A 24,549-nucleotide genomic window follows, 5' to 3' on the forward strand; every position below is an offset into this window, starting at 1 on the left:
AGGTGGTGTGCTAGTGTCACGGGTATCACTGATGAGGTTGTCGTGGGAAGAAGGCGATGCGCATAACGTTCGCCGGGAGGAGCGGCCGCTCAGATAAAGCGATAACTGCTCTACGGCGCTCAAGTGTCGGTTCTTGAGTGTTCTGTTGCGTAACCAACAGCTCTCGCTCTATACAATGCTCGCCTGCCGCTTCCTCTTCCCAACGAAGCAGGCGCTTCCATCTCTAGGGCGTGCAGAGCATCCTGCATGGTGACTTGCCGAGCCCTAGCCTTCTCTTCCGCCTCCTTGGCTCTCTGACGCTCAGCTAGATCAGCCCAGCCTGAGGATTTGATGTTTCCGTCTACAGCGCCCGTCACACTGACGCGGCCCGTGTGCGCATGGGGCGCAAGACCGCTCCACTCTTTCTTGAGCCCTCCACTCAGTCCAGAGCCCTTCACAGAGCCTTGAGAGAGTATTCCGCTGGGTTGTGGAGCGAAGCGTGGACGCGGCAGCGCCCCCAATCCTCCCGGCGTCGACGTGCCAGAGACATCTGCGCTGGAGCCTTTGTCTTCCGCGCTGACACTTCCGGTCCGGTTCGCAAGCGGACTGGCCGCGGCCGACGCGTTCACTGCAGCAGACATTTGCATCCACTTGGGCGTGTTGGCAGCCGGTCCCAAAGCCCTTGCGGCAGTATTGTTGGCTAGCCGACGCCTGACATCTTCAGACATGTTCTTCGCTTGAGCTGCAGCTCCGAGAGGACGCTTCTTGGTTGCCTCTCGTGAGATGCCGCCATCGGCCATCTCGACATCGTCGTCCAAGGTCCCAGCAGCTTCCTTCTCATCACGTTCAAATCTGATTCTCCTCGCGGCTTGCTCATTGGTGCGTTCGACCCTTTCCAGAGCTCGAAGTTGTTTTTGAGGATCGGTGCGGATACGTTGATGATACATTGGCGTCGCTCCATCTTCCAGGGACTTCTTGCGTTCCCAGAAGGATGGCTCTCGCTCATGCGAGGACCATGTGCGGTGACGAGAAGCGGTGATCATGGACTCGACAAGACTTCGGACTCTAGATTTCGTGGCGAGCGAGAGGTACTGTAGCACAGCGCCCTCAACTTGGAGGTCGTTCTTTTTAGCTGCGCAAAGTTTTGCCAGGCGTAAGGGTTAGCTGTCTGGAGGACGGAACCGCCGAATGATCCGAGAAGTCTGCTCACCAATCTGCAAGACGCGAGCAGATAGAGTGAATGGGTCTAAGAAACTACTCGAATTGGCATACACCGCTGCTCGGACCTCTCCGGAAGCCTGAGCGCCTTGCAATCCCATTGCGTGCTCTTCGGCCTGAGGAGGGGAGTGAATCGTTTTGAAGCATATAAGTACAGCAAATCGAAGGAGGCGACAGCATGACCATTACGCACCCCAAGATCCACGCCCGAGGAGCCAATGACATCTTGTAGCGCGTCAACGCCTTGAGCTGTCTGAGTTTGCGTGGGTGCTGAGGTGACTGCCTGACCACGGCTGAGTGGCAGTCTGTGTGATGGTGCTGGCGGAATTGTAGCAGCGACCTGACCAGGTTGTGCATCTGGGGGCTGCGGAATTTGCCCATCCAAAGGCGTTTTGGGCAGCGCCCCAGATGACTGCGGCGCTTCAATCGCCTCCGTTGCAGTGCTTTCAGCTGGAGCAGGGACACTACATTGGACGGTAAGGAGAGGAGTGCAAAGTAAGAGATGGACTTGTACGAAGAGCAGTAACAACTACGCACATTGCGTCTCCTCCTCCTTGCTGCTGCTGCTGCTGTTGTTCCTGTTCCTGTTGCTGTTGTTGTTTCGGTTTTCGCTTCTTTTTCGGAGCTTTTGGACCCTGAGTCGCGGCTGTTTGCAGCAAGCACAGGGTAGACAGCGTTGCATGGTCAGCCCAACGCAGGATGCATCACCAGTGTGTTTAAGTCGCTCGGTCGACGCCAAGGAGTGCTCAACCGGAAGTATTCTCAAAGGTGCCGTTCGAAAGAGCTCACCTTGAGAATTCAGAGACGTATCAGCAGCCTCCCCGTTATCAGTGTCTGCCTCACCAGACGCAGCATTTTCCGCCTTGTTTTTCTTCTTTCTAGGCTTTGGCTGGGCTTTCTTTCGTTGCTTGCCCGGGGGCGCACCAGGGATGGGTTCGACGTGCAGATCACGAGGAGGCCCATGCGGAGGCATGATGCCGTTGTCAGCTTGAGTTTCGGATTGGGACCCTTGCGACTGCTGCTGTTGCTGCTGCAGGTACGGGTGCTGATGCTGCTGATGCTGTTGGAGTTGGACTTGCTGCTGTTGAGATGGTGCGAGTGGTGGACCCATCGGCACGTGAGGAAGCAAAGACGAGCCCGAAGGCGTAGGAGCTGAGGGACCAGGCGAGGGACTCGGGCCTCCCCATATCTCGTTGGGAGCGCTGCCAAGGTTGGGTGGTGAAGAGGCGGCTTCGGGCCAATTTGAGGACAAGGGGGCTCCGCCCACTGCACTTCGTCCGGCGTTTGCTTCCTGCGAAGAGGGGCCATTCAGTCCGGGAAGGAAGCCCAAGTCAGCCCAGTCGCCTCCGCTAGAGGCGCTGCCAGTATTGCTGTTACTTCCGCCTGTGAAAGCGCCGAAGGAGACTGGTTGAGAGAGGAAGGCACTCGCGTCCATGCTGCTTGCTGCCATGCTGCCGCTCGACATGCTGGATCCACCGTAAAAGTTGGCGTCTACACTGCCCATGTGGTTGAAGCCGCCATTTGCGTTGTGACTACTCCCATTAGGTAGAGACGCGTGATAGTCGGGTTGCGGCTGGAAGCCCATGGATGATCCTGGCAGGCTCGTGTGAAGGGGACGGGAGTGATCAGAATGATGATAACCGAAGTGACCAGGTTGAGAGCCGAAGTGCTGCTGCGGAAGTCCACCCATGTGAGAGGGGACGAAGCCAGACTCTGTCTTGATCCTCTTGTTGGACGCTGCATTCGAATTGCCATTTCCGTTACCGTTTCCCATCATAGTCGGGCTGTATGCCGCCGCGGACGGCGGAGTGCCAGCTCCGGACGCCATGTCGATCGGAAGCTGAAGTCAGACCTACTCGCACTGCTTCGATACTTGAAGGCCGACTTGGCACCAATTGCACGGTTTGCCTGTCCTGGCCCTCGGGATCCCCTGGGCACGCTGACGCGACGGAACGGGTCAAGCCAGGTGCAAGGGTCGTGTTCTAGACAGTCGCGATGCTCATCGAGTACCCGAGGAGCGATAAAGACTCTGAAAGGCCGTCGTCCAGACGACAGTCGACTTTGAAGCACAAGCTGTGCGCCAGCGAGTGCAGTGGGTTGAACAGGCCACCAGGCTTTGGAAGGGTGAGGTGAGATGCCTTAGGCTGGCTGCCCGTAGAGCCGACCAAGAGAGGGTCGATGAGAGAAGTATGTACAATGTCGTCTTATCTCGTGAAGATTCGTAGCTAGGACTGGGGCGAAGGCGGGCCGAAGGAGAAAGAGATCGAGTGGTAGAGCCCTAGGTGGAGCCCCGTTGCGATGAAGCAAGTCGAGAAGATCGCGACTGTGTTCGACTTCTCGGCCGAGACTATGTACGCGTAGTTATATATGGCGAGGCGTGCCGCGTCAGTGGCGCGCGCGCGCTAGTCTCAAGTTTTTGGTGGGGGGCTGTACTGCTGCTCAGTCGCGGTGACCGGTATATCGAGGGGAAAGGGCGCAGGGCAGAGGGGCAGGCAGGCGGCACGCAGGCGGACAGGCGCAGGTTTGTGGAGGAAGCGGTCGGGGGAGAGGGACGCGTCGGTGCGCAACCCCGGTGGTCTTATTATATAGACGCGCCGCATCGACGCAGACTGGCAGCGTCTCAAGGACTGGCACTTTATCTGCCCGACATCACTTCCACGCGATCCATGCAAGCAATTGAATATCTCCACAGCAGCAGCAACCCTGCAGCACCTACGCGCCGCGCCGCTCATGTGCTGCTGTGGTGCTCACGTCGCGCACGAATTGCTGCCGCGCTGGCCGCCGAAAAAAAAGGGGGGGAAAGAGCAAAGGCTTATTATGGCTTATACACACGGCAGCAGTCGTGAGTACATCAGCGTGTGCGTACGCGTGCGTACTGTATGTGCAGCAGGCGGATACCGCGCGTTCAACGCTGTAGCAGCAAAGCGACGCGACACGCGCGCGCAGCGCGTGGCAGAATCACATTCGTGATTCACGATTCACGATTTATGACTCACGACTCACGACTGCTGGTGATTGAGATCTCGCGGTGATGATGCTGTACGTGTAAGAGAAGTCAGCACCGCCAGCATGATGATCACATGGTAACGTGCAAGTCTCGGCTTCGTAGAGCTCTGCACTGACCGCCGGACCGGCAAGCTACGTGCGTGTTGCGGTGTTGCTGACCACAGCAGTAGATGTCGGCGCTACACATGTCCAAATCAAAATGCAGTAGTCGAGAGTCTAGAGTCGTGAGTCTTGAGACATCTTTCCTAACGCCGCTGCACGAGGCCGAGTCTGCAATCGACAATCGTTCAGTACTGCGGTTAAAAAAAAGACTTATGACCGTTGAACAGCTAACCAGTCGACAGCCGGCACGAATACTCGTGGCTGTCCATTGAGAAAGGCGCGATGGCTCATGGACTTTCACGTGGCATGCTCAACCTCAGACTCGATCGTTCGATACTCACCCTCACCAACCCCCACCCCACCCACTACTGAAACTCTTCTCCTCGAGATTGTGTGTAGCAAGCAGCAGTCGAGAGGCGCGCCATTCCATCCGCGGATTAGGTCGGCCGAGGTTTCCGTCCACGCTGCTCTCCACTCAGCGCGGTGGGCGTGCTGCATATTATGCGTGCGCATGCCGACGTCCACGCCTTCCTTTGCCATGTTCATTCGTGATTTACACTATGCCTCTGTCATCTTGACGCTCATCCAGCATTCACGTATTCGCACACACACACGCATTAGTGTCTGAGCCCAAGGAGAACGATCGTCGCCCGTGCATAAGCACACTCGTCAGCTCCAAAATCCTCCACCGCAACTACTCCTGTTGGAGGATCACCGCTACCGGCGCAGGTCTCATTCGCCACCCCACTGTTCTCGCAGCTCTAGACACTGGATTTCTGCGTTGCTGTTATTCAATCGCCAACAGATTCAGACAGAATTCCACCTTCTCGCCGAAAGACGCTGGAGGAATTCTGTCAGGATCGCATCACCACCATGGCGCCTATTCCGCCTGCGCTCGTCCGTCTGCTGACGGGTCTCGCAGCCGAGCAAATCACACGTCGGGTGAGTCTGTGCATGCTCTGAGCGCCTCGTAGCTGTCCGAGCAGCGATTCTGACACTCTATCCCACCTCGTCGTGATGATAGCTGGCCGCTTCACCAGCATTCCAGTCCTTTGTTCACAGAGTGCTTCATGAAGCGGATCATTTGCCCCATAGACTGCAGGGTAGAGAAGTTCCACCTTGGAGAGACCCGCATGTGGGCAGACACAATGGGCCGGGGATGATGGGCAAATTTGGTGAGTGGGTGCTGCGTGTCACTAGAAGTCACAAGTGAAAGAAAGGTAAAGACTACGAAAATCTTGGGCACAACAAGAATCTTGGGACGATCGCGCGACGCGAATTTCGATGATGCTTTCACATACTCTCGCAATGCTAGCCTTGTGGAAGCAGCAAGGCTGTTCTCACATGCGCTTTGTTGCTCCCCTCTTTCCCACGCATGCGCGTCACACGCAGAGGATCCAGGCGAGCCACACGACGAGCCATCCCCGTTTTCGTCTTCAGGGAAACCGAGCGATGCCCGAGCCCATGCATCATCCTCCTCAGCAGAGTCATCCGAAGGCGCCAGGAACAACACCGTACATCGCGTTCCCAGAGACAAGGTCTGGGCAGACAGACTAGAGAAGCAAGCGATGGAAGAGGACAAGAGATTAGAGGACGCTCAGACGAAGGAGAGGGAGTTTCAGGAGCTGATGGATAGGTTGAGGAACGGACCTGGAAAGAGATGACGAGGTTTCACCTGACCATCATTTCGAACTTTGCTCTACTGCTTTCAACATTTCCGCTCCTGCCACCCCTCCTATGCAGCATACATTTGTATCATACCATCGCATTGCATTCGACTTGCCGCTTCTCGTGTGTGCGTTGTGCGCCACGCATTGTGATCGCAAGTCGCGCTCCCGTCGCCTTACGGGACAATGGAGCGTGGGGCCCGCAGCAGGGCGTGTCAGCTCATACCTTTGCTGCACGCTCACTTGGACATGTCGGCGACGCCTGTGGCGCAAGCAGAGGGAAACGTTAAGGGGCGCAAAACCACGAGCAGCTCCGCAACAGTTTGGGCAAGCCTCTATCAACTCACATCGAATGCAGTCTCCGGCCTTCATGTAGTCAAAGCCCTTTTGTAGCTCGGACAGAGTAGTCTCGTGAGTGACATAGTCGTCCAGCTTGATGGGCGACTTGCCATCAGTGTACTGCGGATGCTCGATGGAGCCAAGGTGAGGCCACGTGCCAGAGGGGGAACAATCGGCGGCTTTGCCATCACTCACTGCGTCGACCATTGCTGGAAGCTCAGTCTTGCCCTTGACGCCACCAAATGCCGACCCTTGCCACTTGCGACCAGTGACAAGCTGGAAGGGCCTCGTAGAGATCTCTTGGCCCGCCTGAAGGAGTTGCAGTCCAAAGCGCGGATCAACAAATGTAGCTCGAGTGCTCTCGACCTCGCCATTGAGACCGGCGTACTCACTGCTGCCACACCAATGACGGTACTGACGCCCCAACCCTTGTGGCAAGCTTCGAGCGCAGCGCGCATGACCTTGACGTTGCCAGTGCAGTCAAAGGTGTAGTCCAATCCGCCGTCTGTCAGCTCCACCAGCTTCTCTACTACACTCTGATCTCCCAATTTGTTGGAGTTGACAAAGTCGGTCGCTCCAAACTTTTTCGCCCAAGACTCTTTGCCGTCGTTGATATCCACAGCGATGATCTTGGACGCTTTCCGGGCCTTGGCACCCTCAATGACAGCCAAGCCCACGCATCCGATACCAAAGACGGCCACGGTGGCTCCCTCTTCCACCTTGGCAGTGTTGGTCACAGCACCAAATCCGGTGGTCACGCCGCAACCAAGCAGGCACGTCTTTTGCTGGTTCGCCTTCTTGTCGACGGACACCAAAGAATGCTCCGACACTACCGTGTATTGACTGAAGCTGCTTGTGCCCATAAAGTGCTTGATTTCTTGGCCCTTGACCTTGAAGCGCACCGTCTTGTCCGGCATCACTCCTTGACCTTGCGTGGCTCTGACAGCTTGGCACAAGTTCGTCTTGCCGCTCTTGCAGAACTTGCACTGCTTGCACTCGGCTGTGTAAAGGAGGATGACCTGATGACAAACCGGCACAGCATCTTGTTTGTCAGACCGAGCAAACGCGTCAGCAAGCGAAGCAGCCAGCACGCTTACCGAATCTCCTTCCTTGAACTCCGTCACGCCTTCACCGACGCTCTCGACAAACCCAGCACCCTCGTGCCCGAGAATTACTGGGAAAGCACCCTCTGGGTCGCTGCCAGAAAGTGAGTACGCGTCCTGTGCGGTCGAAGCAGCCGTCTCGAGCTGGTCAGTCCAGCTCTCTCGACTGACGCTCAGAACTTCAACACGCTCACGGTGTGACAGAGACCAGTGTAGGTCACCTTAACGCGCACCTCTCCCTTTTTGGGAGGTGCCACTTCGACATCTTCGATGCTGAGCGGTTTGGCAGCTGCCCAAGCCACAGCGGCTTTGCAATGTATGGGCTTGCCTGCGGTGGAAGACATCGTGCGCTGTAAGAGGATGCGTGGATGGAGACACGTACGAAGCTTTCAAGTTGGGTGTCGAGGTTGGAGGTGGGAGCAGGATGAGGAAGAGCGCAAAGGGAGTTATGATGTTCAGATCTGACTTGTCAAAAGCGATGATGGCATGCAGAGATGGCGCGCGCATCGCGGAGGAAGAAGGGTGGCGCACGACACCCGGCCGTGCAGCACAGTCGTGACTCGTGAGTGCCCATGATGCGCGGATGCATGCCTCCACTTGCATGCATCCGCCCCTCAAGCTTCCAGCAGCGTTTCTTGCGCGGCAGGTGGAAAGCGTGACTCGTGCGTGTCTGCTGACCCTCTCCTCTAACTTTCTACTCACGACGATCGTGACTGATTGTGCTGCATGGGGACTGCTGGCGGCTGTACAAGGTACCAGCACATCGTACCTCGCGCTCGCCATCCGTGATCTGTGGCTGCAAGCTGATAGCGATAGCCCACGAGACAACCCGAGGCAAGCTGCTTGCACTCCATCACGAATGCGCACAGCTTTGATTAGGCTACGCAGCAGTCATGAGTGCGGATCATCAACGCGCGGCCGGAGTAGGAGCTAGAGTCACGAGTAAAGCCGCGGCATGGCCATCAGAGGCGGGGAGAAGAAGCAATCGTAAATCACTTGACTGTTGCTTTTGTGTGCCTGTTATTCGAAGCGTAGCCGGAGAGTGATCCAGATCTTGGCCCAACGAGCCTCACGCTCTGCTCTGGCTCAACGCACATCAAGCTCGACTGTCATACAAGCGTTGCGTGCCTGGCATCGAGGTTCACACGTTGATTGGCTCATCCCATCTCAAACAAGTGAGCTATGGGACAGCCTGATGCACGGCTTGATTCCCACCCACCTCTTGAACCTTCACTTCAAGCCTCTTTGGCTGTCACGACGAATGCGCCCTTCCTCATCAGCTGCTCTGTGTTTGACTGCTCAGAGGTACACGCTTGCTCGAGGGCCACATCGACCCCTTCGACATCCCTCATTCTGGCTCACGAGCGACTACTCGCGATTGGTGTGCGCCCGCTCACGAGAGCATCCCACGCACACGCTTACCGAAGCGCGCATTCGCGCAGCAGCCCACCATGGTGGGCGCCCGCTATGTACGTCGTGGACAAACCCACAACGAGAGCCTATAGCAAGTCAAAAGGCAGCAAAGCGACTTGACAGCTCATGGAGCAACGTCTGCTAGCCAGTGAAAAGTGGCCGAGAATCCTGAATAGTCGCTTTCTATACGTAGCAAAGCATCAAGCGGCCATAGAACGGTAGCCTTCGGAGCTTGCGGAGAGTGAGCAGCCAATCAGCCCACGTGGCCCACCTTGCGGAGTTGAGCCCCAGCATCGGCGCAGCGCCAGGCTTACATGCAGGTCGCGCTTAGACCATCGCGACTGCGACTCGTGACTGCATGCTGGGCGTGCCACGCAAGCTCCAAGCGCCCATGCAGGTCGCTACTTCAGGACTCTGCTTACGCGAAGGTAGAGAAGGGCTACACTTGACACTGCTGCGATGCTCGACTCTCAGGGTAATGCGCCACCGGACGTGCTCCCACCTGACCTCGTACCAGCGGGAGAGTCGGCAATCCAACGGACCGCCGCCACGCTGCATGCAGTGCAGGAGTGAGCGAGTGGCATGCACAGGCTCGCTCCGCCGGTCAGCATATGCTCCATCCGCAACAACCTCGAGCAGTCGCATCCAGCAGATTCAGATTTGGTGCAGGTGCTCACGGCTGTGGGTCAATCTGAGTGGCGTCTCGAAGGACCCGTGCAGGCTCCTCGAGCCAACATCTTCCTCACGTCAAAGCGGAAACTTCGCTGTAGCGCCGAGTCACGCGAGAGCCAAAGCAGCAAGTCTGGTCGAGTGTACATAGCAAGCAGTCACGACTCACGAGTGCAAGGATATCACGCTAAAAATCACCGACTGCATGCATGCATGCTTCGCAGCTTGCGTTGCACTCCTCCCACATGTTGTGACGGCTTGACCCCCCTCCCGTCTGCTGGTCCGTCGAGAGCGCGAACGTGCGCTCACGGCAAGCTTCTGCTGGAGTTGCTTCGCTGCCGAGCGGCACGCTTGTTCGCGAACGTAGTGTGAGTGTCGCAAGCAGCGCTCGTGCGTCTCTCTCTTCTGCATCACGATAAGCGCTGATCCACTTGCCCAACCTCTTTCGACTAGCGTCTTACCGGCAGCTTGCGCCGATTTAGAGCTCTCCGTGTTCGCGGGCAAGTCCACAGTCAGAGCTGCGAGGAACGCCAGGGGCACAGAGATTCATTGCAGGTGGTCAGGAACGTGTGTGACCGCATGGTCTGGCGCAAAGCTTGCCTTTCCTTCTCTCCGTCCTCGAACCTTTCGACAGCGAGCGCTGATAGTAGCATACTTGCTTCAGTAAATTTTCGCCCCGAAGCATCGCACGCTCTTTACTACATCTCCTCACACCCACCACCACAAGCATCGCTCACAACGACTTCAACTCGCAATCATACAGAATCTTGGGCGCCATGTCTGCACAACAGGGCGAAGTCCTCCATGATGCCGCCACGTACGATGATAAGAAGGCACAGCCTTCGGTCGAGGTCAACGAGGTAGGCTCAGGCAAGAAGAGCACCATCAAGATTGGAAAGGAGCTGGGTCCTGTCGCTCGTAAGTGTCAAGGTGCTCTGAGCGTGACTGCACCTCCATGCTAGAGTGCCACCCTCAGTCTCGAAGCTGGATGCTCGGCCCTAGGCGACCTGTGACTTGCTCTGACAAAATTACTATTACGCTCCGCCTGCGACGCTCTCATTTTAGTGATCTTCGCGTGTGGCACTGCGCTCTTCTCCGATGGCTACATCAACGCCGCTAGTGGTCCAGTGAAGACCATACTTGGTGTGCTCTACGAGGACCGTAATCCCAATCTATCGCACGACCTTTCCTTGTTCAGCAGTCTGGCCTTCGCAGGAACAGTCGCAGGCATGCTGATCTTTGGTGTGCTTACGGATCGGATTGGACGCAAGCCTGGAATGCTATTCTGCTGCATCTGGCTCACGCTTTGGTCCATCATCATCGCCGGGGCTTGGGGAGCTGGTGGAAGCATCCCTGGTCTTTTTGCAGCTCTGCAAGCTTACCGATTCCTTCAAGGTATCGCATTGGGTGCAGAGTACCCTTGCGGCTCCGTGGCTGCTAGCGAGAATACCGAGGCACCCGGAGTCAACCCAAAGCACACCCAGTCTCTCTTCATCCTTGCCACCAACACTGCCATCGACTTTGGCTTCGTGGCAGCCAGCTTGGTAGCTGCTATCCTACTCGAAATCTTCAGCGAAAGGCATTTGGAGTGGGTCTGGCGACTCACGCTCGGTCTTGGCGCTTTGCCACCCATGATCATCTTCTTCTTCCGCACCAGAATGCACGAGCCCGAGCAATTCAAAAAGGGCGCCATCAAGAAGCCGACCGCAAAGCTCTGGTGGCTCATCATCAAGAAGTACTGGGTCAGATTATCGGCTGTCTCGCTTTCTTGGTTCATCTACGACTGGGTGTCCTATCCGTGAGTCAGCTTCGGGCCGCTTCCACGTTGCGTCGCACTACGCACAACGCGCTGACTAGGTTCGCATCTCTCACAGCGCTGGTCTGTACTCGAGCTTCTTCGTCTCGCAGCTCGTACCTGACAACGACTTGCAGATCAGTCTTTGGTACGGTGTGCTCATCAACGCATTCTACATCCCCGGCACCATCATCGGCGCGCTCCTCTCTGACAGACTTGGACCCAAGAATACCATGATCCTGGGACTCTTCATCCAGGCCGCCTTTGGTTTTGGGCTCGCTGGAGGTTTCGGCGCTCTTCGAAACGAGAGCATCGCTGGCATCATCGTGCTGTATGGTTTCTTCGTCGCAGCTGGAGGTGAGCGAGGCTAGCGCACGCATGCATGCAGCAAAGTGCGTCCCCTGATTTGCAAACTGTTTTCCCCGCCCCTTGCTCAGAGATGGGCCCCGGAAACAACCTGGGTCTCTTGGCGTCCAAGGCCGTAGCGCCGACTGCTGTTCGAGGAACATTCTACGGTATTGCAGCAGCCATTGGAAAGGTGGGCGCCTTCGTGGCCACGTACGTCTACGACCAGATTCAAGCCGACTTGTCACCCGACGAGATGGCCACCATTCGCTTCTCTGGCCCATTCTACATTGGTGCAGGCTTGGCGTTGGTCAGCGCTGCCATCGTCTTTGTGTTTATTCCTCAGGTCACCCACGATGGCATGAAGAAGCTCGACAGGGACTTTGAAGCCTACCTCGTTGCTAATGGGTACGATCTCAGCTTCATGGGCATGGAGTCTACCTCGGCACCCGAAAAGATTGAGGATGTCAAAGACACCGAGTCCCCTCAGGAGGAGAAGGAGGGTATCGGCGCCGATGCGGAGAGAGAGCAGGCTCGTCGACAGACCGAGGCTTGAGCTCGAGGAGGCCTGACCTGCACTGTTACATGCCCTTCTCCTCGTTATGACGACCACTTGACGGCTGTAACGCACTTTGCGCTTTGTACATTTTCCCATATGGATATCGTCACCCTTTGCTCGGCGACTTGTGGTGCTGGACTGGTGCGACTTCGATCGCAGCTGCTGTGCTCTGCTCTGACGGGGGACTTGATGAAAGTGGTCAGCGCGGCTGGTTTGCCTCGTTCGCCGATGGATCGGACTGAGCTGCGTTCCTGCATGCAGCGGCCCACACGATGCGGCAGAGCGATCGAGCGGACCTTCGCGCAGGCGTGGTGCGCCTGCAAAGGGAGGCCGTGCGCGCGCGCATACATACCGCCGGCGAATTGGATGTTATCATCACGCGCGCGGGGATCGCGCCGCCATGAGTTTATGCTGGCTGATGTCCCACTCATCCCGATCGCCGCACCTCTGACATTCCACAGCCTCGCCCGGAAGCGCAATCTCTTTAAGCGACCGCCATAGGCTCTACGTTCACGATTTATTGCTCTTCTCGATCGCCACTCGGGTGCAAGTCGACAAATCAGGTCGAGATTCACTTTGTGGTGCTCGCTATCGTGCCAATCGCACCACCGTCCCTCAGTCAAACAGCAGCATCGCAGCATCGCTGGTCGACGTTCGCTCTCCTCTCTGTATCGCAATCTCTGAAGCCGAAGCCATCCCAGTTCCTCCAGTGCCTTCTCCAACCCCTCTAGTACTTCAAGATGGGTGTGCGCGACACACTCAAGAAGAATCTGGATCCAGAGACGTTTGTGGACAGCGTGTCGAAGCTGGGCAGCGGTTTCGCGGCGATGATGAACCCGAATCACCGACACGACGAAGCGCACGAAAAGGAAAAGGACAAGATTCTGCAATCCATTCGCGATTCTCACAGGTTCAACTCGTTTGCCGGTGTGAGATCTGGCAACCGCGCAAAGTGGTATTCGGATGGTCACGATTACTTTTGGGCATTGTCTGAACTGCTTGACAATGCCAAAGAGACGATCTTTATCCTCGATTGGTGGCTCACCCCGGAACTTTATCTCAGGCGTCCTCCTCACCTGTACGAGGAGTGGAGGCTGGACAGACTGCTCAAGCGCAAGGCGGAACAAGGAGTTCAGGTTCGAATTATTGGTGAGTAGCGCAAGAAATTTGGAGAGCGCTGCGTAGAAGTGCGAAGCATACGTCCAGCTGATTGTCTGCCCTTGCGTAACAGTCTACAAAGAAGTGACGGAGACGATGACGATGAGCTCTGCACACACCAAGCACGCGCTCGAGGACCTGCACCCGAACATTCGCGTCTTCCGTCACCCCGACCACATGCCGCACGGGGAGATCACTCTCTTCTACTCGCACCACGACAAGGTGGTCGTCGTCGACGCTGAGTACGCTTGCGTCGGTGGACTTGACATCTGCTTTGGACGATGGGATACGCAATCGCACCCCCTCTCCGACTGTCACCCCTTCGCCATGCTGGAGCGCACGCTGTTTGTTGGCCAGGATTTCAACAACGCTCGAGTCATGGACTTTGCCAAAGTCGACGACTTTATGAACAACCAGCAGAGCAGCCTGAGCTTGGGGCGCATGCCATGGCATGATGTGCACGTCACCTTCACCGGTCCTTCGGTGCTCGACGTCGCTTACAACTTCATCGAGAGGTGGAACTTCGTCAAGGAGCTCAAGTATGGCAAGGGGTACAGCCTCATCGCTTTCCCGCACGGCGCTGTTCCCGCATCGGATGTGCTTGAAGAGCATCAGGAAATCGCTCGTCACCCTCACATGGAGCGCTTTCACGAATATGGAGAGAGGTTCATGCATCCATGGCACCCCGAGCGCAGAAAGCTTCAACTTTCGGATGGTGGCTCTGTGGGCGCCAATGCTACCATGGACGTGCAAGTTGTACGCAGCGCTGCGGACTGGTCGAGCGGCATCTTGACCGAGCATTCGATCCAGAACGCTTTGATCGAGCTGATCCAGACCGCGTCGCACTCTATCTACATTGAGAACCAATTTTTCATCACAGCCACCCAGCCTGGACAGGTGGTCAATTGCGTTGGGGCAGCCATTGCGAACCGAATCATCTCGGCAGCGAAGGACGGCAGGCGCTTCAAGGTGGTCATCGTCATTCCATGCATCCCTTGCTTCGCAGGCGAGCTTCAGGAAGCGGCGGGAAACCGCACCATCATGCAGAAGCAGTACGAATCCATCAATCGTGGAGGCAAGTCCATCATGGAGGTGATCAAAGCTGCAGGCTACGATCCGCACGAGTACATCAGCTTTTGGAATCTGCGCGGCATCGACCGCATCCCGAGCGGCATTGTGCGCGAGACGGAACAGGCGAGCGGCATCACTTACCATCAGGCGCAAGTCGCGCTCGCCAGGGTATATATCGGTGATGCGGCATACCAGGACGGCAGAAAGAAAATCGCCATCAAGGTGCCGAGCAGCGAGCCTGATGCGCCACTCGACAAGGATGGCAAGAAGAAGCTTTCGACCGTCGAGGAAGTGGAGATGCCTGCAACGAGCCAAGAAGCCTTGGAAATCCTCCGGAAATTTGCGAATGGAACGCCCGAAAGAGCGAGGGGCTTGCAGGACTCCATTGCGAGCGCGTTTTTGCACGGCCAACCTGACATCACGCAGTCACAATGGCAGGGGTCGGAAGAGGAGGAAGTCAATGCTTGGGTTACTGAAGAGACTGTGAGAGCATATATACGTGGCGATTCCGGGCGAAAGGGTGTTGACGTTCTTTTTTCTTCCGATCCCCACTGATGCAGTACGTACACTCCAAATTGGCTATCTTTGATGACCGCACCGTTTTGATTGGCTCGGCCAATCTGAACGACCGCAGTCAGGCAGGTGATCGAGACTCTGAAAGTGAGTCTGATCTGCCAGCCGCACAGCGCCCTTCGCTGACATTACCACTATTGTGTGTTGCTTCTCACAGCTGCAATCGTCATCGAGGACCATGACATGTTCGAGAGCAAGATGGATGGCAAGAAGGTAGGCACAGCAAGCTTCAGCTGCGCACTGCAGACATATCTGAGCTGACCAGACCATATCGTGTAACAGTACATGGCAAGCCGATTCGCTGCTAGCTTCCGCAGACATCTCTATCGCCAGCATCTTGGCTTGGTCGCACCACAAGAGTGCACGCCAGAGACTGCAAAAGACCAGCCCACTCCAGCGCAGCGTCCTGCTCCGCATCCCTTCCCAGATCCCGAGCGCAAGGCTCAGGAGGAAGAGTGGGAGCAGCTCGTCGAAGACCCTCTCTCTCCCGAGCTGGAGGAGATCTGGCGCAGACAAGCGCGCACGAATACCGCTATTGTCGACGAGCTCTTCCAGGTCGTGCCTTCCAACCGAGTTCGCAATTGGAAAGACTACGACAGCTTCTTTGTCGCCCGAGGAGCACGCACTGGTCACATTGCCGAACCTGGCAAGCGAAGCGCTCAAGAAGTCAGACAGAGATTGGCGGGCTACAAGGGCTCGCTTGTTGAATTTGCCTACGATTTCATGGACGGAGACAACTTTGAAAAGACAGACATCACTACCAGCAAGGCTCTGCTCGACCTCTACACTTAGGCAGCCTTGCGCTTCGCTGCTATTGGGGGCAAAACCTCGCGTATCGCCAAAACGTCACACTTTCAGTGACTGTGCTTTGTGCTCTCTGACTTCCCACCTCTGGCCAGCTCCTGGCTCAGCGAATGTACCGAATGTGAATGTATCCGTTCCGACCACTTACGCGAAGTTCACGTGGTTTTCTGTATTGACGCTCACGCATGGCGGTCAAGAGAAAGAGGTCTCTTGTGCCAGCAGCGCTTTCAGAATCGAACCGCCTCCTTACATGATGGCGAATCACAGTTTGAATGCGTGATTGCCCCTCCTCACCCGTCGAATTCAGTGCCATCCACTTGCCTGCGTTGGGAGTTGGGCACGAGCGGATAAAAAAGTGCGTATTATACGTGCATCACATCTGTCAATCGCGAATGTCTGCGCTCTGATGCGCGCGCGTATCATATGCACGTCGGCGTCTCGACCATGTGATCAAACTTGCCGTCCGAGGGCGGTTTGAAACCTCGGGCGATCCGAAGTCTACCTACATAAGCTGCTGCGTCAGTGCGCCATTCGTGAGTGAGTTGCATTCTGCAGGCTTGATGCTGCTGCATGCTGCCGTGGAGACATGCGCGATCACTGAACCAGTCCGCTGGTGCGCTCGCTTACCCTGTGATCTCCGGCAGCTGGTCTTGCATGCTCCTCTTGTCCCCCCCGGCCCCGCCCCATACACACTTCGCGCTGTAGCACGCCTGCTTCTCACCTCGGGGCTCACGGCGAGATCACTCACGTTTTGCAGTCACCAGTGTAGTCACGAGTCACGAGTGTCTGATCAGGTGTCACACAAAGCACCTTAATTGAGTGAGGCTGGCGCTACTCCGGCACGTCGCTGTTCATGCATGTTGGCGAGCCCGACAAAAATACAAAGTGCATGCTGCTGGGCTCGTTGTGGAGATGCATGAAGCGTTCATGATCACAATCGTGAATTTTTCTTTTGGACAGTTTGAAAAAGGCAGGCGGGCAGGCAGGCAGCGCTGCGACCGTCAGCTAGACAAGAACCTGCACACACACAGCGTCCCACATTCTGCGCACAGCCTGGCGACCTCGTGGTCCGTCGACATTTGGGCGTCCGTTTGGGGACCTAGCTTGGCGTCGATTCACGACTACCGCACGCGGTATGACACGCTCCTACTCAGTCTCCACAAGAAAAGACCGAGGCGACCACATGGTCCTCATTCTGGGTAGCGTCTGGATGACGTGGGGTGACAGCGCACATGACTCGTCCCCGAGTGGTTGGCCTGGGGATCCATTGAAGCAAGGAAAAATTGCGAGGTATATATAGCTGCCCTTTTCTTTCCGCGCCTTCAACCTTGCCTTCAAGCCTCTTCTCCTGCTTGCGCCTATTCAAACCTTCACCAGCCCATTCAAGCATAGCTTCAACTTTGGACCCAAGCCATCTCGAATCATCTCCGCACATTCACAATGAAGGTCACTGCTGCCTGCGTCGCTCTCACAGCTCTGATCTGCTCAGTCAGTGCAGCGCCCAACCCACGCCCCACTGCTCTTGCTGTGCGACAAGATGGTGAGTCGCACTACTTTCCAGCGATTACTCAGCATCGTGTGCGCTGTTAGCTGACCGTGAATGTGTGCATCCATCAAATTCCCGCTGGCTTGGACAGCTCCGTCTGCCTCTACAGTGGCGCCCATCACCTCCACTTATGACCCTTCTCAGGGCATCAATGGCAATGGATGCAGCGGCAACGGCAATGTCCTCCTTTGCTGTCCCGATGGCTACAGAAAGTGAGTGCGCCTGCACCTGCCACCTGCGACGCACGTGCCTTTTCACCCTGATGTCCTTCCTCATCTCTGTCTCTCTCCCGCTCCGTGCACTTTTCAGCAATGTGATCAACGGAGAGACGAATTGCGTGGCATCTGGCGGCTCTTTCACCAACGTTGAAGGAGGATTCACCCAAGTATTTGGCAGCGAAGATGACAACTCGCAATCCAGCGGTACATCGACTCGCTCCAGCTCCAGCCCCAGCCCCAGCTCCAGCTCCAGCTCCAGCTCCAGCTCAAGTGCCTCGCCTACTCCTTCAGGCAGGAGCGGGAACGGAGGAGCAACGATCAAGAGCTCGGCGTCGGTGATCGCTGTCGGAGTCGTGCTTGTTGGTGCTGCGCTTGTCTAGATCCCTGCGAACGGAGGCGCAGGCATCGTACGCTTTCTATTCCGCGCTACATAGCATGTATGCCATTCACATTGTCCGATCGCATTCATGGCTTTACATCGCGAATGAGTGCCACGGCACGGTGTGAATCGCGAATACACTTGTTTCCCATGGCTGTACCGGTAAGCCCACAAGCTAGACTGTCGATGGATGATGGTGGTGGGAAAATGACGCTGTGTCCGAATACTGATCAAGCGCGTCGCAACGTGGTGCACGAGCCAAGTTGGTCTGAGCCGTCAGCGAGTCACGTGTTGCGCCGCACTGGCGATTTTTGAGCACTTGGGCCTTGACGCGATGGGTGCTGCTAGTCTGATGAGCGGTATGCGGGAGACGAAGAGCCACACCAGTCAGAAGGCCCTAGATCTGGGTGACGGTTCAGAGATGCGTGACTCTTGACTCGGTCCATGGACTTGCCCATCTTGACCATCACATCTCATTGCTCACCTTTGCGCGACTCGAATATAGCGCGCAGCTCCTGGACATCTCGGCGACCAAATCACACTCCTCGTCAAAGCTGCACGGACGGTGAAGAACGGGGTTCATGCGCTTCGCACAGGCTCTCCTGCGACCGAGGCTCAAGACTGGAGGTGCAAATACACAAGAGGCGCTGCCCTCCTCAAAGTTCAGAGCCTTTATCCGGCCTGCGCGCGCCAACGTCGCGCTCCGTCTTCCTTCCCAAAATTCTGTCAGGAATCTTCGGGAGAAGCAAAGGAGCCCCTTTGCCGCCTGCGTGCTTCGAACCGCGGTAACGATGCCAAGGCTGGAGCGATCCTCTTCACTCGCTCTTGGCCTTTCATCGCAGGAGGACGCTATAGTCGCGCTCTTGGCCGACACGTGTCGATGGATCGAGCAGACTCAACCGCAGATAGAGCCTGCGGCTGGGGTCGAGCCTGTGCACATCGAGTACTACGAGGGATGGAGGTGCGAGGCGAGAATAGCTGGAGGTTGGGTCAGAGATAAGGTGAGCCATGCAATTGCGATGAGCCCGCATCGTGCGATCGCCTGGATGCGAGAATGAGCTGAAATGATTCGTGAATGCCCTGGGCTTTTCAGCTCATATCACAGCCTTCCTCGGATCTGGACGTCTCGCTGTCCAGCTTGACTGGTCACACCTATGCCCTGCTGCTATCGCAGTACCTTCGATCAGCCGACTTCGCCTCTTCGCAGCTAGCGCAACATCCTGTCTTCAATGCTGATGCTGGGGGTTCATCGAAACAGCCTTGGCTTGGGTCTATCACTCGCATAGAGGCGAATCCTGAGCAGAGCAAGAATCTGGAGACGGCTACTGCTGTGCTCGCCGGTCTTAGTTTGGACTTTGTGAACCTCAGAAAGGAAGTGTATGATGGCGAGACTCGCATACCAACAATGGTGAGTTCTGACGTGACTTGACTTGAAACGATGGTCATCCGCCTCGCGGAGCTTACGCTTCGATTTGCTCGTGCCCTTCACGCGCTTCGTAGACCTTCGGAACGCCCCTCGAAGACGCTACTCGCCGAGATACCACGATCAATTCCCTCTTCTACAATGTCCACACCAGGGAGGTGGAAGACTTGACAGGCATGGGCATAAATGACTTGCAAGAGGGAATCATTCGCACGCCGCTAGAAGCTCTTCAGACCTTCACGGACGACCCATTGCGCATTTTGCGCTGCGTGAGGTTTGCAGCCAGATTGGGATATCGATTGGATGACGGTATCTGGGATTGCCTGGAGAGTGAGCAAGGGGAGGGTGTTAGAGCGGCTTTGAGGGACAAGGTTAGCAGGGAAAGAGTGGGAATAGAGGTTGACAAGATGCTAGCAGGTGAGCGACGGACGACGCTTGCGTCATGCCATTCCACTAAATGTGCAGGTATTTTGACTTTCTTGTGCAGGCGCCGATCCTCACCGCGCGATCCACCTGTTGCACGCCCTTGGTCTGTACCCACTCGTCTTCCTGTGGCCGTTGTCCGAACCCTTAAAGCAGCTTCCACCGGGCTCTACCACGGTCAATGCAGACGCGCTTGGCGGCGAGGCGACCGTACAGCCTGCTCAGACAGCATTACTAGCCTCCTACATACTCGATGGCTTCTACCGACTTGTCTTGCCAGACGCTCCGCCCACTCTTCATTTCGAGGACCGAAGGACAGTCCTAAACTCGGCGGGGCTTGACTACTTCTTTGGCGCATATCTTCATGTTCGAGAAACAGGGCTTCTTGCTCCTTTGAAAGACAAGGAGCAGCGAAGGCGGCTGTTCCTAGCTGCTGCACTTCTCCCTCTCCGACACGTCGCCGCGCATGAACGGTTAGAAAAGTGGTGTTGGGCTGGAGAGCATGTGATACACAACGGGCTCAAGGTGAGCGTTCGCTGTGGGAAGAAGCATCGCTGTTGAGCTGCACCTGACATTGCGGTATCCTCGCTGCCTGCTATCGAGCGCAGCTAGGCAAGACTTCGACGCGCGAGCCACTAGCTGCCTTGTACCGAGCTGCGGATATCCTGGAACAACCAGAGCTGAACAAGCTAGTTGTGGATCATCAAGATTCCTTCGTCCGATGGATACCTCACTTCTCACCACGAGGAGTAGCGCAGCTGCACTGGAAAGCCATAGCAGGTGAGCGTGCTGACTGCAGGTGCCTTCAAAATCAGGCAAAGTGCTGACCTTCCTTGCGAGCTTCAAGGTCTTCTGCTGAATCGCCAGCCAGCGATCACGGACTCCCGCATAGGAGTCAATTTGCCATCTTCGCTTTTGATCACCATGGTCTTTGATGTTGCACAGCGCTTGTATTCTGCGCTATCTGGCCCGAGTGACGTTGCGGTCGGCTTGAAGAATTCTGAAACTTCAGCGCCGTCGATCTTTGACTCCGAAGCCGCGCTAAACGCCTTATTTTGCGCTCCACGAGAGTACATCTATTTCTGGCATCTCGTTGTCGACGAATGGCAACTACTTCCACGCGCAGAGGAGCGTCCACGCCTCGACGTGAGTGTGTAGCTATTGTCTCGTGACGTTGTTTCACATGAACGCGCTGACGGTCCCCTCGAATCCACGCCTGTATCGTCTCCAGGGAGTTCAGATCAAAGAAGCAATAGGTGTGGCTCCAGCAATCCTCACTGGTCGTATTCAATGTGCCATACTCGCGTGGCAATTTCTCAGAGACGCTCCGCCAGCCGCATCGGATCCATCCTACCCATCATGGTTGGCAAAAGAGCAGGAAAAATGCTCCAAATGGTTGAGTGAGGAGTGGCAGGAGGGACGCATTGTGCCGCCAGAGGAAAGGGTGTTTGTGCCTCCGCCCAAGGAGGGGAGCAAAAAAGCCAAGAGTGCACAAAAAGGACAGCCATCGGCGCAGACCAAGGGCGCGTCGAAGCCTGCGAAGAAACAGAAGAGCCAGGAATAGATGATGGGGCGAAGGGCCCTTTACTATCCTCAAGTGTCGAGATTTGTGTGCGCAGAGAATTGGGCGTGACGCTGGAGCTCTCTCTGCATCATTTTGAAGGGACGGCCCGAGCGTCTACATTCAGAATCACGTAAATCTGTGTGAGGACCTTACCCAATTTGGTGTTGATCAACAGATCAGCACCACCAAATATCTATCCTGCAGCGGGAGTGCGTGCGAGAAAGGACGGGCGCCGACAACTTGCCCAAGCGTGCATTTGTACCTTTTTCGAGAAGCGTACTTGCCCTTGGCCAACAAAGCGAAAGCTACAACGGAAAGCTGCATGTTGCTGGGACGCGAGGTTCAATGCGCCGAGCGTCGGACAGGAGGTGCGCGAGGTGATAAAGGAGCTAGAGGTGAAGAGGCGCCTCTGACAGGGGGAAAGAGGAGGTACGGGCAAAGACAGAAGAGATTCCGACTGTCAACGGAAGCAGGCACGCTCTCAAGACTGATGGCCCCTCGACTGAGCTTCAGAATGCAAAGCTCCTGTATCGCATCTTTCTGCATCACGATTGAGAGGCAGCAGCATGTCGTGAGCTCGTGAGCTTTCAGAGTCATGAGTGACGATCGGGTGAAGGCGCGCAAGCTGCACCATGCCATTGTCGCGCACCGCGCTCGTTCGCGACGCAGGGTGACTACGCTGTCGAGCTTGACTGCTGTTCAGCAGAGCTCTTTGCGTTTGCGTTTGCGTTTGCCCTCTGCTCCCTCGCAAAGCGGCGCCTATTCTCTATATCCTGCCCCAGCCTCTGCATGCCGGTCTCGTTGGGCGTGACGTTGAAACCATTCTTCTCGTAGAGCTTCATTCCAGGAGGATCCGCGCTGAGAGAGAGAAAAGCGCATGGCGAGTTGGCATCGACCCAGGCGAGCAGGTGTCGAAAGATGCGATGACCTATGCCTCTGTGTTGGTGCGTTGGCAAGACGCACACGTCGACGATCAACAGGCTCATGGTAATGTCTCCTACGACGCGGGCCATTCCGATGGCTTCTTTGCTCGCTGTGCTCGTATCCCTAGCAACGACGCAGTATACGCTCGACTTTAGCCCGATCTCCGCAATCTCGGCCGTGGGTGGTGGTGTGAGACCTGCTTCGAAGCGCATCTTGTAGTGCTCCGAAGTGGAGGGAACTTCGGCATAGTATGCGATACCAGCATCCTTTGCCGGTGCTTGAGATGTTGCCAAGTGCTTTGCCGGCTCTAGCCAGCTCGCATTCGAAAAGGCGTGCTTCGTTGAGGTGGACATTCGCGGTTCGCAGCGATTGTGTCGGCTTGGGGGGGGGGGGGGGAGGGGGGAGGGGGCGGGAGACCACCCAATCTGAGGCGACCTGTGAAGGTTTTGGCTGAGAGTGACAGTGTGTGTGAGAGTGAGGGAAACCGAGAGTGGCATCGAAAGGTGTGCACGCGCGTCGCGAGTCGCGAGTCGCGGCCGCGCGCGCAACCTCCACATCGTGCACGAGCGCGGGCGTGCGGGATGAGCCAACCACTCACGACTCGCAACCCGTCTCGACGCGCAACACCTTTCCTCGCAGATACCTACACTCACAACTACGAGGGGGGAGGTGGTGCACCTGCATCGCATTCGCATTCGTCGCGCTCATCGAGAAGGCTAGCGCGCAATGGCTCCCAAACGCACACCTAGCGCTCCATCTACGCCTTCCAAGAAGCTGAAGGCTGGCCCTACAGCTTCTCCCTCATCGCCTAGCAAAGGTCAGCCAAAGCTGGCGGCATTTCTCGCCAGGAGCACTGATCAAGCGGAAACGGCAAGCCAAGGCTCGAGCACCCAGATCCATGCGCATATATCTGCAAGCGATGCTGCGGAGGAGAGCGATGAGGCGATGGCGCGCCGTTTGCAGGCGGAGTGGGATGCGGTCGACAGCGCAAGCTCGCAAAGGGTGCACACAGAGGGGGCGCCCACGGCTGCCATGAGAGCGTCGGATGATGCTGCCGGTGCGTCGTCTAACGAAAAGACGCTATGTTTTGGCGACGAGCCATCATCTTCGTCACGCGACGCGGAGCCGGCAAACTTGTCGACCCCGGCTTCTGCCAGATTCGACATTGAGCGCATGCTGGAGCACATTCATTCTCTACCCCTCGAAGAGGATCCTCTTTCCTTTTCGGCAGACGTGGATGTGAGCTCTTGGCCCGTCACAGAGGCCAAAGCGGGGCGCAGCAGCACTTTGCAGGCCGGTCTTCCTCGAGCACCGTTTGCGCTCTTTGCCAGAGCATGCGAGCTGCTCAGCGCCACGCAGTCCCGCATTCTGATCCTCGCAATCTGCACCAACACCATCAGGCTGCTCATCCGACACGACCCTGCAGCGGTCGGACCTGCAACACTGCTGTTCAGCAATCATATCGCGCCGGTGAGATGTCGCGCGAGTGGGGACCTCAACCTGACCGCGCGAGTGAGCAACTAGCTGACCGCGCTCGTTTCCGGGATCACATCGCGCAGCCACACGAATCCATAGAGCTGGGGGTTGGAGGTAGCATCATCAACCAAGCTATAAAGGAGACGACGGGAGCCTCACCACGTTTGCTCAAACAGCTATGGGACAAGTGGGGCGATCCAGGCGACGTGGCGTTCGAAGCGCGCAAGGGCGTACGAGCTCTCGTACAGCCCGGTCCTCTCATCATCACCAAAGTGGTCAGTGCGGCGTGCCGCGTGCCGCGTGCGGCGCATGTCAAGTAGATAAGGTTACTTACTGATCCTTTGACTCGGCAGTTCGAATCACTGTATGCCATCGCAGCAATGTCCGGCTCTGGCTCGCAAGCTTCAAAGAAGCAAATCGTGACCAAATTGCTGGTAGCTTGTCGCGGAGAGGAGACGCGCTTTCTGGTACGGACTCTGATCAGTCACCTTCGAGTCAGGGCAGTGCGCACCACGCTCGCCAGTGCTCTTGCGCGCGCTTTTGCTCTAGATGGTGTGGCGTCTGCACATCAGACAAGCATGTGTGTTGGCGTGGCAGAAAGAGAGGGTGTCAAGACTCGAGCGGTGAAGAAGGAGCGGTCAGATAGGTGGGAGAGCGTCATGTCAAAGCTCGCTCGAGCTGAACGGGTCGTTCGGTGAGTGCGCGTGGGCGATATGCGTGTTTAGTAGCGTTGAAGAGCGAGCTAGTAGCATTGAAGAGCGAGCTAGTAGCGTTGAAGAGCGAGCTAGTAGCGTT

General features: G+C 56.5%; 10 protein-coding genes across 10 annotated transcripts in view; 7 read left to right on the top strand and 3 right to left on the bottom strand.

Annotated features, from left to right (window-relative positions):
* Positions 1-31: 31 nt before the first annotated feature.
* IE81DRAFT_84903 (hypothetical protein) lies at positions 32-2,450 on the bottom strand. The gene is made up of 5 exons (XM_025517695.1): positions 2,041-2,450; positions 1,735-1,832; positions 1,391-1,661; positions 1,190-1,313; positions 32-1,111 (listed from the first exon to the last, which is right to left on the bottom strand). Exons 1-5 carry the CDS (start codon positions 2,158-2,160, stop codon positions 120-122), a joined length of 1,605 nt encoding a protein of 534 aa, XP_025373309.1. The 5' UTR covers positions 2,161-2,450; the 3' UTR covers positions 32-119.
* Positions 2,451-5,056: 2,606 nt separating this feature from the next.
* IE81DRAFT_84744 (hypothetical protein) lies at positions 5,057-6,064 on the top strand. Its single transcript, XM_025517693.1, has 3 exons — positions 5,057-5,247; positions 5,330-5,480; positions 5,698-6,064. Exons 1-3 carry the CDS (start codon positions 5,179-5,181, stop codon positions 5,967-5,969), a joined length of 492 nt encoding a protein of 163 aa, XP_025373310.1. The 5' UTR covers positions 5,057-5,178; the 3' UTR covers positions 5,970-6,064.
* A 78-nt stretch (positions 6,065-6,142) lies between these two features.
* IE81DRAFT_319539 (putative glutathione-dependent formaldehyde dehydrogenase) lies at positions 6,143-8,045 on the bottom strand. Its single transcript, XM_025512748.1, has 6 exons — positions 7,609-8,045; positions 7,409-7,531; positions 6,704-7,330; positions 6,507-6,620; positions 6,320-6,431; positions 6,143-6,234 (listed from the first exon to the last, which is right to left on the bottom strand). The coding sequence occupies exons 1-6, from the start codon at positions 7,756-7,758 to the stop codon at positions 6,212-6,214; spliced, it is 1,149 nt and encodes a 382-aa protein (XP_025373311.1). The 5' UTR covers positions 7,759-8,045; the 3' UTR covers positions 6,143-6,211.
* Positions 8,046-9,191: 1,146 nt separating this feature from the next.
* IE81DRAFT_84948 (hypothetical protein) lies at positions 9,192-10,444 on the top strand. Its single transcript, XM_025517696.1, has 2 exons — positions 9,192-9,864; positions 9,950-10,444. The coding sequence occupies exons 1-2, from the start codon at positions 9,410-9,412 to the stop codon at positions 10,161-10,163; spliced, it is 669 nt and encodes a 222-aa protein (XP_025373312.1). The 5' UTR covers positions 9,192-9,409; the 3' UTR covers positions 10,164-10,444.
* Positions 9,915-12,306, top strand: IE81DRAFT_319541 (MFS general substrate transporter). The gene is made up of 4 exons (XM_025512749.1): positions 9,915-10,414; positions 10,562-11,294; positions 11,371-11,648; positions 11,729-12,306. Exons 1-4 carry the CDS (start codon positions 10,273-10,275, stop codon positions 12,190-12,192), a joined length of 1,617 nt encoding a protein of 538 aa, XP_025373313.1. The 5' UTR covers positions 9,915-10,272; the 3' UTR covers positions 12,193-12,306.
* A 290-nt stretch (positions 12,307-12,596) lies between these two features.
* Positions 12,597-16,064, top strand: IE81DRAFT_319542 (phospholipase D/nuclease). The gene is made up of 5 exons (XM_025512750.1): positions 12,597-13,344; positions 13,427-14,907; positions 14,985-15,084; positions 15,155-15,210; positions 15,280-16,064. The coding sequence occupies exons 1-5, from the start codon at positions 12,936-12,938 to the stop codon at positions 15,787-15,789; spliced, it is 2,556 nt and encodes an 851-aa protein (XP_025373314.1). The 5' UTR covers positions 12,597-12,935; the 3' UTR covers positions 15,790-16,064.
* Positions 16,065-17,171: 1,107 nt separating this feature from the next.
* IE81DRAFT_84997 (hypothetical protein) lies at positions 17,172-17,988 on the top strand. Its single transcript, XM_025517697.1, has 2 exons — positions 17,172-17,341; positions 17,439-17,988. The coding sequence occupies exons 1-2, from the start codon at positions 17,339-17,341 to the stop codon at positions 17,943-17,945; spliced, it is 510 nt and encodes a 169-aa protein (XP_025373315.1). The 5' UTR covers positions 17,172-17,338; the 3' UTR covers positions 17,946-17,988.
* Positions 17,989-18,340: 352 nt separating this feature from the next.
* Positions 18,341-21,759, top strand: IE81DRAFT_319544 (hypothetical protein). The gene is made up of 7 exons (XM_025512751.1): positions 18,341-18,945; positions 19,038-19,352; positions 19,445-19,784; positions 19,855-20,315; positions 20,399-20,570; positions 20,638-20,936; positions 21,022-21,759. Exons 1-7 carry the CDS (start codon positions 18,736-18,738, stop codon positions 21,352-21,354), a joined length of 2,130 nt encoding a protein of 709 aa, XP_025373316.1. The 5' UTR covers positions 18,341-18,735; the 3' UTR covers positions 21,355-21,759.
* Positions 21,760-21,982: 223 nt separating this feature from the next.
* IE81DRAFT_85050 (hypothetical protein) lies at positions 21,983-22,681 on the bottom strand. The gene has a single exon (XM_025517698.1). It carries the CDS (start codon positions 22,629-22,631, stop codon positions 22,029-22,031), a length of 603 nt encoding a protein of 200 aa, XP_025373317.1. The 5' UTR covers positions 22,632-22,681; the 3' UTR covers positions 21,983-22,028.
* Positions 22,682-22,889: 208 nt separating this feature from the next.
* Positions 22,890-24,549, top strand: part of IE81DRAFT_336033 (ATP-dependent DNA ligase) — a 4,467-nt gene continuing 2,807 nt past the window's right edge. Inside the window, exons 1-3 of the mRNA XM_025515463.1 lie at positions 22,890-23,748; positions 23,838-24,029; positions 24,108-24,448. Coding sequence (XP_025373318.1) covers positions 23,005-23,748; positions 23,838-24,029; positions 24,108-24,448 — 1,277 coding nt within the window. The 5' untranslated portion in view covers positions 22,890-23,004. The remainder of the gene's footprint in view (positions 23,749-23,837; positions 24,030-24,107; positions 24,449-24,549) is intronic.

Source organism: Ceraceosorus guamensis, assembly GCF_003144195.1.
Source record: "Ceraceosorus guamensis strain MCA 4658 unplaced genomic scaffold IE81scaffold_2, whole genome shotgun sequence".
NCBI lineage: Eukaryota > Fungi > Basidiomycota > Exobasidiomycetes > Ceraceosorales > Ceraceosoraceae > Ceraceosorus > Ceraceosorus guamensis.